The 11435-nt window shown below is 39.8% G+C and overlaps 2 protein-coding genes, 1 long non-coding RNA gene and 1 other non-coding gene across 6 annotated transcripts; all 4 read left to right on the forward strand.

The window, feature by feature from the left end:
- Window positions 1-609: 609 nt before the first annotated feature.
- Window positions 610-5910, forward strand: LOC129581885 (L-gulonolactone oxidase-like). Of its 3 annotated transcripts, XM_055473168.1 has the most exons (12): window positions 610-776; window positions 862-1272; window positions 1399-1524; window positions 1826-1920; window positions 2213-2303; window positions 2622-2807; window positions 2871-2999; window positions 3075-3163; window positions 3338-3484; window positions 3565-3732; window positions 5048-5138; window positions 5339-5910. In XM_055473168.1, the coding sequence occupies exons 2-12, from the start codon at window positions 1150-1152 to the stop codon at window positions 5489-5491; spliced, it is 1398 nt and encodes a 465-aa protein (XP_055329143.1). In that variant the 5' UTR covers window positions 610-776; window positions 862-1149; the 3' UTR covers window positions 5492-5910. The 3 variants fall into 3 exon arrangements, with proteins under 3 accessions (XP_055329143.1, XP_055329142.1, XP_055329144.1); XM_055473167.1 differs by having other exon boundaries at window positions 610-1272; XM_055473169.1 differs by having other exon boundaries at window positions 611-1272; window positions 2871-2984.
- On the forward strand, window positions 3761-4675 carry LOC129581891 (uncharacterized). Its single transcript, XR_008689554.1, has 2 exons — window positions 3761-4515; window positions 4633-4675. It is a non-coding gene; the product is annotated as an uncharacterized LOC129581891 (long non-coding RNA).
- An 817-nt stretch (window positions 5911-6727) lies between the features above and the next one.
- Trnaw-cca (transfer RNA tryptophan (anticodon CCA)) lies at window positions 6728-6799 on the forward strand. Its single transcript has one exon. It is a non-coding gene; the product is annotated as a tRNA-Trp (tRNA).
- Window positions 6800-6876: 77 nt separating this feature from the next.
- Window positions 6877-11216, forward strand: LOC129581881 (bifunctional coenzyme A synthase-like). Its single transcript, XM_055473164.1, has 4 exons — window positions 6877-8003; window positions 9003-9398; window positions 9487-9660; window positions 10667-11216. Exons 1-4 carry the CDS (start codon window positions 7185-7187, stop codon window positions 10850-10852), a joined length of 1575 nt encoding a protein of 524 aa, XP_055329139.1. The 5' UTR covers window positions 6877-7184; the 3' UTR covers window positions 10853-11216.
- Window positions 11217-11435: the final 219 nt, after the last annotated feature.

Below are 11435 nucleotides of genomic sequence, written 5' to 3' on the forward strand. Positions count from 1 at the left end.
TTTCTGTGACATAACATCATACAATGAATATTTTCGGACGACAAAATTTTAAGTGACCAGATTCGCAAATCGCAGTCTTTCACTATCTTTTAAATTTTAATCTTCGGTGCGTGCACTACTAGGGCGAAACGCTGTAAATCTCCAATTCCGAGTGAAAGTTGGGAATGAAGTGGTCACCTTAATTGCATTTACATAGGTAACTTAACCGTATCGTTTCCGGGTGTCTCCATCTGATCAAAAGGGCACGATTCAGTTACATTCCCGATTCCATGGAACACCGAAAAGCACCAAAAATGAGGTCTCCCAACGCCAAAAATCTTTAATAAGGCTTAATAATATTTAATTATGTCAGTACTTGATTATGGTATTTCCTCTTGTCTGTGCACCAGTATTTTTAATTCTTGCTATGCAGCAACTTCTGCTATCGAAATTTTAAAACTGCTTAGGTTTGCACATTGTTTATGCATTAACAAGCTTATTAGCTATGCTGTTTGCTTAGGTTTGATTTTTCAGAAGTGTCTCTAAGCATTTTAACGGCTGACCTTGACACTGCATGCTTCCTGTTGAATGTCTGTTCATTCACCAGCTGCCAGCTAGCCGGCATTTGCTTGATTAAAGTACAGTGTCATTGCGCAATGTCAAAGTTGTCACTTGTCACACGATAGAGTAAAAATTTTAACGCATCTCTTACTGTAAATCGAACAACAAAGCAATTTTGCTACTTTTTTATCTCTGCGCTTGCTGCATCGTATCGCGCAATAGACTTCGTGTGCCAGGTACCGAGCCCTGTGGCATTCTTACAGTCGATTACGAATTGTTTTTCTATATCTACTTATTACAATTAAACATAATTTTATGCAGTGTAGTTGTACAAAGCAGTTGCGAATCGCGGCCTGTGCCTCTCAGAGTCGGTTACCTGTCGCCGAGACGGTAGATCAAGACCAGTTTCACTAACTTTCAGTTCTTGAATCTTGGTGCATTTTTCGGTGTTCGTCATCCTTCGTCGATAAAGCAAGCTATCTCGTTTGGTTCCAATTGCCGACATCATACCCCGTGCCAGACATTGTGGTTTTCGTTGGTGGATTGTTGCATGATCGTGGTGCGCGCGGCAAATTCGCGATAACTGCATAATTCCAAATTTTTTAAATCATGGAAAGCGGCGATAGTTCCTTTCCTTGTAAGACGGGAGTTGATATTTACAACTGGTCCAAGACGTTCTCCTGCACACCGGAGATGTTCTGTGAACCAACCAATGTGGATGAGTTAAAGCAGGTAAGAAAAATCAAATAAACCATAAGTGTGAGAATTATAAAATTATAATGTGGCGCAAACGCACTTGTTGTCATATCATCAGCCTGCATTGGTCAGGATCTGTTTGATTTTTATTTTTTACGCTAGATTTTGCTTCATGCTCAATCCAAGAAGCGGACTGTTCGAGTAATGGGCGCTGGGCATTCGCCATCGGATATCGCATTTACTAATGACATTTTGGTATCCATGAGGAGAATGAACCATTTAATCAGCGTGAGTAGTTTTAAGAAAACATGGTTTCTTTCGGATTTGTAATTTTTTGGTGGTTGTTGCATACGAATCCTGTAATTTTAATCTTTATCATCTCATTTGAATTGCAACTTAACGGATTAATAAGTTTTGAATTAACATAATTATGTCTGTTGCACGATTGTATATTGTACAGTAAGTACAGTATTTAATATTTATTGTTTTTATGCTTGCAGTGTCAGTTGTTGTGTTTATTTTCATCTGTGCTCTACCAAGTAGTAGTCCACGGTCTTTGCGTAACAAATTTGACTCTTGAGTTTTGCAGGTTAACAAGGAGTTATGCCAGGTTACGGTGGAAAGTGGAATGTTGATTGACGAACTAAATCCTTTATTGACAGAAAATGGACTGGCTCTCAGCGTGTAAGCAACACATTGCTTTTATTAGGCTACTTTTTTTCGTCTATACTCGTATTTACAAGGGACCGAAATCACCACAAGGTGATTTCGGTCCCTGTGATTATTTCTCATGTCTGGTAACGTTCTGGCACTCGGCATATACAGTTTCCGGTTTCTGTCGACATATCGATACTGTTAACCCCAATTACGATCGTTGTTTTGCCGGGAAACCTGTTTGTTTGATGACTTCGAAATTACTAGTATCAGGCACGTGGTTTTTATTTGTCTTTCTCCATTACCTTGCATTATATTGTAGTTTGCCATCGGTTTCGGATATGTCCATCGGTGGAGCCGTCGGAACCGGAACGCACGGGAGTGGAATTAATTATGGCACATTATCTTCGTATGTAAGTTCGTGCAGCCTGTAATACTACATCGAAACTTCACGTTCAAGTTCAAGTTTCAAGTTCGAAAAAAAATTCAAGTTTCGTTTTCATATGTAGTTTATGAGGCAATGTGGGCTTTTTCAAAGGGAAGTTTTTCTAAACCTGGAAAATCTTTCAGAACGCACTTCCACTTATCTGTAGTTCCTTTTACTCTTTATATTATGATTGTTTTCGTATCCATCTCCGTCTTTGCACTCTAAACATGGCATACACTTTCGGGAAAAAATTTATTGTTTTACCAGGAGTAGGTAATAGACTAATAGAACCACTGCTTTTTAGGTCACCGCATTAGATCTGTTGATTGCGGATGGCACAGTTCTGCACTGTTCCCGAGAGGAAAACAGTGAGGTATTCCTGGCGGCGGCATGTGGATTGGGAGCAATGGGAATCGTTATTCAATTAACTCTACAATGTGAACCTCGATTCAATTTAACACAAAAACATTATGGCGAAAAAATGAGTACGGTTAGTCTTCCAGTTACCGTTTACTTTTTAAACGCCTTTCGCTTACATCGGCATCGGTAACAGGTTTTGGCAAATTTGGATCAGCACCTGAAAAATTCAGAACACTTCAAATTTATGTGGTATCCACATACGGATGATGTCATCGTGTGCGAAATAAATCGGACACCCTACAATAAGGTACGGCGTGTCCAGGTATATGTTTTCCATTGGGAATCCATAAAAATATATGCGGTTAAATTAATGCATTATTTGTTGTTGATTGCTTAGATTACCAAAGACAAACTGCTCTGGGAGAGGTTTTGGATGATCCTTCTGTTCTTAAGCACTTATCTGATTGAATTTCTGTATTGGGTTAGGTAAGTGCGATTAACTGTTTTTAAGTGTAAATATCTTTCTTTATCTTCGACCTGCTGTGCTTGTACCGTAAGTTTGATGTTACAAAATTATTTATATTTATCCTACTACAGTTTCACTTTCACGTTTCGGTTAATTACTTGCTTTTATCTGTTGTGTTCATTTCTTTCATGCAGCACGTTTATCCCAGGCATTACAGCGTATATTAATCGTTTGGCATTCCATCTTCATAAAGGTCCAACGGAGGTGGACGATGTCAGCTATCGTATTTTCAATTTCGATTGTCTGTTCCAGCAGTTTGTGACAGACTGGGCAATACCAATGTAATTACATAGAAACTGAACATTTTTGCTTTTCGTTCCTTCAGTTATAAATTATGTATTTATTGCGTTAATTTTATTAGAGAGAAGACTGGTGAAGCGGTTACGCATTTGAAAGAGTGGCTAGACACACAGGATGATACGGTAGTGGCGCATTTTCCGGTAGAAGTCAGATTTGTGAAGAAGGACGATATGTACATGAGCCCGGCATATGGACGGGATACAGCCTTCATCAATATCATTGTTTACCGGTACGTTTCTACCGAACCAAAACTAATTTCTAGCGAACCTGTTTTGCGAAAGTTTATACGTTTGATGGGTTATCTGCTACCGTGATGAAACTTTTAAATTATTGTTATTCGAGATTATGGTATTTCAAATCTGTTACTGTAAGCTTCTTGGACTTTACGTTTCGGTTTCTTAGAGTAATTAATTTGTTCGGTTAACGATTTTTTCTCGTTACAGACTTACAGTAAGATATTGTAAAGTTGATTCTGGATTATTGTGATTGATAAAGGATAAGAACTAACTTAATAACTGAAGTACTGTATGTAAAAAGCTCGCTTTCTCGTACGAAAATAGATTTGCTAGCGCTACATGCTCTGGTACAAAGTTGATTGCCTGCAAAAACTGTGTTATACGTACGCTGGTCAATAGAAAAGTATGGTAGTAGCTTGTTCTCAGCCCTCAGGTACTTAATTCTACCAAAAAAGCATGATTTGAATATTATTCTACAAATTATAGGCCGCTTTTCAAATGTCCAAAATTATTATTTAAGTTACCGTTGATCTAACATCCTGATCTGAAATTAGCTGTTGATAATCGTTTATGAAAATTTGCTCCAATACTAGACGTCAGGCCATGATTCGTGACATGTTGCGTGCCGCAATGGCGACGGCAGCCCGTGGACTACTACGATAGTGTAAACTGATGTTGAAATGAGTTGATGTTGAAACTGATGTGAAAAGTACATGATGTCTGACTCAGTACATGAAATGATAGAAAGTCTTTTGGAGCTCCGATTGTGGCTTTCGGTGAAAATAGTAAATTAGCCAGAAATGGCTTTGGTTTGCCTTTACGGCAGATGACAGTAAACTGTCGAAATTAACCATATTTTGGAAAAGTAAAATCCATAAATTGCTGTTTTACAGCACCCAGGTCCTTACCGGACTGCAAATAAAAAAAGAAAGGGGACATCAATGGGGAGAGAAGATTTCAGTTTTTGCTCTTCGTCAGAAGTGCGTGGTGTGATCTTTGCTAACCATAAGAGATACATTTTGGACGCATTAATTTGCTGGGCTTGCGCATTGTAAAATTTATACAGTTTTGTACGAGACTACGAATACGCCCAATTCAGAAATTTTCACATATAAAAGCTACTACTAGGGTAGACTTGGTACAATGACTACAATCGTACCCCTTGTCCAGTACCAATAACATTAGAGAAAGTACCAATACATAACATTAGAGAAAATTCGACTTATAGCAGATCTAATATTGGTGCGTTTTGTGTATGACTATGTACTTAACTAACTTACATGAACTTGTGTTCGTGCATCACTTTAGACCATACGGTAAGGAAATCATGAAGGATCAGCTATGGACGTACTACGAAAACCTTATGGAAAAGCATGACGGAAGACCGCATTGGGCTAAGGTAATACTGAAGTTATTATTGTGCCGATACCTGCCGTACGATATCATACCGCTAATTACATAACTTTCTAGTTTAGACATTCAGGTTTAGTAAGTACTGTACACGAATGCCACTACTACAGAGTAGCTTATGAAAATGGGAATAATTATAATTAGCTATAATTATATTGTTGGTAATCGTATGTCTTATTTTTATTTCAGGAGCATAAAGTAGATGGTTCCAAATTGGTCAGAATGTATCCTCATTTCAAGGACTGGTGTCGGATACGGGAAAACCTGGATCCCAACCGAATTTTTGTCAATCGCTATATCTCGCAGTTGCTTGGCTCTGATGCATCACAATCCATGTTGTGAAACACATTTGTTTAACTTTGCGTAAAATATTGTATCTTGGTAATCACTTGTTTTGTGGTCATACCGAAAACTTTTTACCGGTGGATAAATTATTGCCTAACTGACGGCTGCTTTTAAATTTTGATCTTTTATCGTTGGAGTTTAAAAACGGATGTTGGACTTTTATTACTGCGTTGATGCGTGCATTATGAACAGTGTTGTTGAAGCACGGAACCATTGAGTTACTCATGGTAATGTTTCATAATTCCGGTGATTTTGAGACTGGCTAGGTAAATTTGCCAGAAGGTTTGTTCTTAACAAAGTGATATGGTTACTGAAATTATTTGTGCATACATACTCGCAGTCAGTTTTGTTTGGTGTCCTTTTTGTCTGTTAGTGTTTGTGTGAGCTGTTTGATTAATAAAATCCCCCGCTAAGTACGTACTGCTCGTACCCCAAGGAGTAAGGTCAGACTTATCGTGAGAATTTTGAAAAAAGCTGTGTTGCATCAATTGTAGCTCATCCAACAGTGCTTACAAAAGCAAGCAGAACTTGAAAATTATATCTTAAAGTTAAACGTGAAGCAAGCGATTACGGGGTGAGACTTACGACTTACTTATCGACTTACTTACTTTTGTGATTTATGGTTAGACTTACTTATCGTTAATTACAGTACTAATACTTGCAATCAGTATGACTGATTACTGTATATCTCTCAAATCTTTTTCCTCTCGGTAATACATGATCATATCTGTACAAGATGATATTATAATATTCTACTTGTAAACTGTAATTTATTTACTCTTACGGTTTATTTAGTTAGTCTTACCAGTTAGTTAGTCTTACTTAATTTAGTTGGTCTTACTTTGTTTAGTCTTACCAGCAAAAATCTCACGTATCTTTCTACTTCTTGCTAGCTGCTTGCATGCTTGACTAATTAATTCTGGACAGTGGCCAGTGGGCAGTAGTACTTTTTCGAAAAAACCGAGCCGAATACAACAATCACAAATTCCCGCTGTTTTTTTACACAAACTTTCGCAATATCAAAGTGACGGTTTATGAATGCATTATGCAAAACAGTTTCAATAATAATGATTGGCAATTACTGCTTTGCCGTATTGACTGTATACCCGATTACCTTTTTATACATACCGGAATCCTGCGTTCCTGCGCACTCCATACAGCTACTTATACGATCTCTGCGAGTTAAAAAATCTACAAATATTTCGACAAAATTTTTAGACTATGCAAGTAGAAGGAGCGCTGGCGCAACGGTAGCGCGTTCGACTCCAGATCGAAAGGTTAAGGGTTCAAATCCCTTGCGTTCCCCTTTTTGGCTCTGCATATATTTTTTTAGCACTTTAATACAGTTGAGCAGATTTATACACGGCTACAGTAGGTAATGGTATGTACGATCTGAATGTAAAAGTAAAACTAAAAACTTCAACAAAAGTAAGTAAGTACTGTAATTTTGTGAATGGGAATGTTGGAAAAGTACCGGGACTACGGCTGAATTTTTATCTGCGGCCTAAGCCTTGCTAGACTACCAGTACTGAGTACTGTACGCTGCTAGCACGATTGTCGTATCTATACTCGTATTTTTATTTAATCTATTTACGTTAGCAAGATAGCAACCTAACCGTTCCTGACGTTTTTCATTTTGCTAGTACGTCATCATAAATTATAATGTTTGTGGTTTACTGATTATGAGTCAATGGTCATTTGGTTAACGAAGATGAAGAACGGGCTGCTTTATATTGGGGAATCATTTTTACACAATCCAAGATCTTTCCTTGGTGTGCTGCAGTCCTGCGCTCAGCATGTGTCTGACGTCCTTTACGTATTCCTCCATCCTGATGCTGGACACCAGCAGTCCTCAAAGCTCACCAGCACGTTATTCGACAATATTTCGCGTTTGTACATTCAGTCGTTTGTCGCCAAACCCGACTGGGATGTGCGCATTCTTCTCCTGCATTTGAAGAGATCCGGCACACTGGAAACACTGTATCCCAATCTGTCGCACACGCTACAAGTGGATACGGTACTGACAGACGGCACAGCTCCTCTTCCTCGCATTTTGCATGGTCTAGGTTCCGTTTCCCTGTCAAATAATATTCATTATTTATCTAGTCCCCGTGATGAGGAGTCAGTTGGTAGGAGTGAGAGCGGTTCGGAGGCCTGGCAGACGTATGATGAAGTAGTGATCGGAGGCACTTTCGATCACATTCACGCTGGCCACAAGGTTCTTCTGACTAATGCCATTTTGCGATGTCAGAAGAGGCTGACGATTGGATTGACGGTACAGGAGATGCTGCAGAAGAAACGATTAGCGGATCTCATCCAACCGATCGAACAGCGGAAGGAGATCTTGCACAAGTTCTGCTCGGATATTGATCCGAGTTTGGAGTACAATATTCAGCCTATCCATGATCCGTTCGGGCCGTCCACGGTGGATCCTACATTGCAAGCCGTTGTGGCCAGCGAGGAAACCAAGGATGGAGCTTTGGCTATAAATGTGGAACGTGCGAAGAAGGTAGCATGTACTGCAGATTGCAGTGGTTTTGGTGTTGCGTCTGTGATGTGCCAGTGATGGTACAGTATGGCTGTGTTAACATTATGAGCCGAAAGCATGAAATTAAAAAACTGGCATACACTATTGTTTTCCGAAGCTCTTTAAATTAATTTCATCTCAATTATCTGAAAAAACCACTACGTACCACAGTTTGATTTAAGTTGGCTCTTATCGTTTTTTTAATTTTCTTTTGCAAAGGTAAATCATCTCAGATACTTCTACAGTTAAAAGTTCGGTACTGTATACTGTAGCCGTACAAATGAGATCTGTAGTGAAGATGTACATCTCATTGGTGCTAGTTCAACCGGAAACATCTGAATGTGTACTTGTACGAAATGACCAGTTCTAACGTGGATTTTCTAGACTTCTGAGATTGTCTGAATGTTCTGAAATCATTCTTGCTCTTGCCCTTGCCCTTGCTCTTCCCCGATGACTTTTCAGCTGATTAAAAAATGTTTGTGCACTTTGACAATCGCGCCGGTATCGGTTAACATGTTCGCAATTGCATAACTGACTTTTGGGTAATTCGCTAACTCGGAACATCACCGACGGTCACCGACGAACCATCAAACCTCGTTTTATCGTGGTACGGGTGGATTAACCCACTCCACTAGTGGCAGCTTAGAAGTTGCCGTTGCAATACTCTCAAAATTCTCCTTCTTGTAGCTGGATGTACCCAGCTGTCGAAAATGAGATCGAACTTTATTTAACCATAAGTTTACATCCATGTACCGGTCTCGTAATCACCTGTTGCATAATAATAATGATGGTGACGTTTTCTTTGATTTTAAAATTTGACATTACTGTTTAGAATTATATACTCACTAAATGCAGAGATTACTATGGAAATGTGTACAGTTTTACTTACTTCCTTCATAAACTGATAAGTTTTATGATCAGAGTCATGCGATGTCAGTGTGCACAAATTACAGTACTAATGAGGTACTTGTTGTTCTTCAGGGTCTTAGTCAGTTGGCCGTGCACATATTTCCCCTTCACGACGTGGCTGTGACCGGTAAACAAGAGGGTGTGCGTTCTATGAGCTCCAGTTGGTCTCGTCAGCAGATGCTGGGGAAGGTTTTGAAACCTCCTTCGCCACATCCGGAATTACCGCGGCGTCCCTATTTGATCGGGTTAACGGGTGGTAGTGGCAGCGGTAAATCTAGTATCGGCAAATACCTGGCTCAGAAACCCGGCGTTCTGTATGTGGACTGCGACAAATTGGCACACGAGGCGTACAAGAAGGGAAGGCCGCTACACGCGCGCCTAGTAGCGGAATACGGCACAGATATTGTTGATCCGACCAGTGGGGAAATTGTCCGCCGTAAACTGGGCAGTATTGTCTTCAGCGACGAGGTGCGTGATGATGCATCGGGGCTCCCCTGCTGAGTGATTGGTAGTTGATCATGATCGGTTAAGGGTAATCAGTTGTTTGTGTACGCAGGCCGCCCGACATAAATTGAACAGTCTAGTGTGGCCAGCGGTGATGGATTACTGTGTGGAAACCGTCCGTCGAGCCAGTCCGGATGTCGCGGTGTTTGATGCAGCATTGTTGATTGAAGCTGGTTGGGGAAAGAGTCTACACGAGATTTGGGTCACTTTCGTACCTGAAGAAGAGGTAAACATGTTTTGAAGAGATAAACATGTAAACATGTTTTGAAGAGATAAACATGTTCTCCGACACTCGTATTACGATTTGGCGTTTTGGAAATTTTTTGTTTTTCCTTTTTGGTTTTCGTAAAATATTATTTCTTCCGTTATCCGTTATTCAAGCTTTAAACCGCGATTGAGGCGTAACGCATTGTAATGATGCACATTGGTTGTGTATTCGGCTTGAGAAATGCATAAATTAAGAGGTGTTACGAGTAAGCAGTAAAATATGCGAGCGCCTTTGTATGAATGAGCGCAAGAATTAGGTATAACCGTTGTATTGTGCCATGTGCGAAAAGGGCCGCAAGTTTTTATGGTTGATATGGTATCTGGAACATTTGCGTGGTTGTTGTATTGCAGAGTTATTGTTAGTCAGCTGTATTTTGGCTGCTATTATTTTCTGATTGTGTTATGCGTCCTCGTGCAATTACAATGTTTTTAATAATCTGAGTAGATTGATTTCGCTGCTTTAGCCTGTATATCTGGAGTAAAATTTGAATTAAGGAGCAACTCCACTGCGTATAGCTGTAAATTATATTTATGTGTCTACTGTCTACACCGTCCCACGACAGTCAGAATTACTTGCGCCAATAGCGAAGAATTTCAAGATAGTGCGAAACCATAACTCTAGCTCGTTATGGTAATGGAAAACTGGTTTATTTACTCTTTTGACTTTTCTGTTCAAAAAATAGTCGAAGCGAACAATTTTACGCACTTAAGTGCGATTTAGCCATCGGATCTCAGAATATTTATGAGTCAAAAATACTGCTATTGCATACTTCCGTGGCACTGTTTTGCATGAGGACCGTTCATCATAACAATTATTGTGATCTTAGATCTAGTGCTTTCCGCGCGCTGGTTGCGCAATAACTACCGAATTTTTGTATGCACATACCAGTATGTGCGCATGTAGTATGATACTACAAACGTAGTGCTGTTTGTTTTTAACAGCCTGAATTTTGATTTCGTTTCAGGCTATGCGGCGAATAATGGAGCGCGATGGCATTGACGAAACTGCAGCGAAAAACCGCCTGAAAACCCAGATGTCAAACCGGGACCGAATAGAGCAAGCCAACGTAGTGTTTTGCTCACTGTGGGAGTATTCTGTGACGCGACAGCAGGTTGATGATGCATGGAATGGTTTACTGAAAAGGATTTAAATATGCAGAGTACTTCGATAAAGGAGGAAACCTGTGGTGTGCGTTACGTTAGCGCTTGACTCTTGGTGACCGTAATTTGATCATTGCATTTTTCTTTGCCATACTGCCGCAATATGCCTTTTCGGAGGGATTATACAGTGCTTTAAATATGTTTGAATGGCGATAAAAACGATCAGCTCGAGCGTATCACGGTAGTTAAACGCTGTGCGCTGCACTTTTTCTATGGGTGGGAAATAATACGGTGGAGAAAGCGGCAGCTATCCGGTGTCTCTAATGTTGTACAATATCACTTGACAAAAAGCCATAATGATAAAGTAAACGTTATGATTATGGGTGCTTATGGAGTGCGGTTATTTTTACAATAAAATGAACTCGCGTACTGTTTAACAATGGACGTGTTTGACTTTCTTGTCGCTTGTGCGATTCGGGTGGCATTGAAGGCTGCGAGTACGCGGTTAGTGACTGACGGAAAGGTCTGGTGAATATGATCGATTATTAGCGTATTTAAATTACAGAATCGAGAAGTGCTATTGTCAATACAAAAACGCATGTAAAAGTTCAGTCGCGTAATATCTATTAAGTA

This window comes from Paramacrobiotus metropolitanus, unplaced genomic scaffold, assembly GCF_019649055.1.
Source record: "Paramacrobiotus metropolitanus isolate TYO unplaced genomic scaffold, Prichtersi_v1.0 Parri_scaffold0000006, whole genome shotgun sequence".
NCBI classification, from domain to species: Eukaryota; Metazoa; Tardigrada; class Eutardigrada; order Parachela; family Macrobiotidae; genus Paramacrobiotus; species Paramacrobiotus metropolitanus.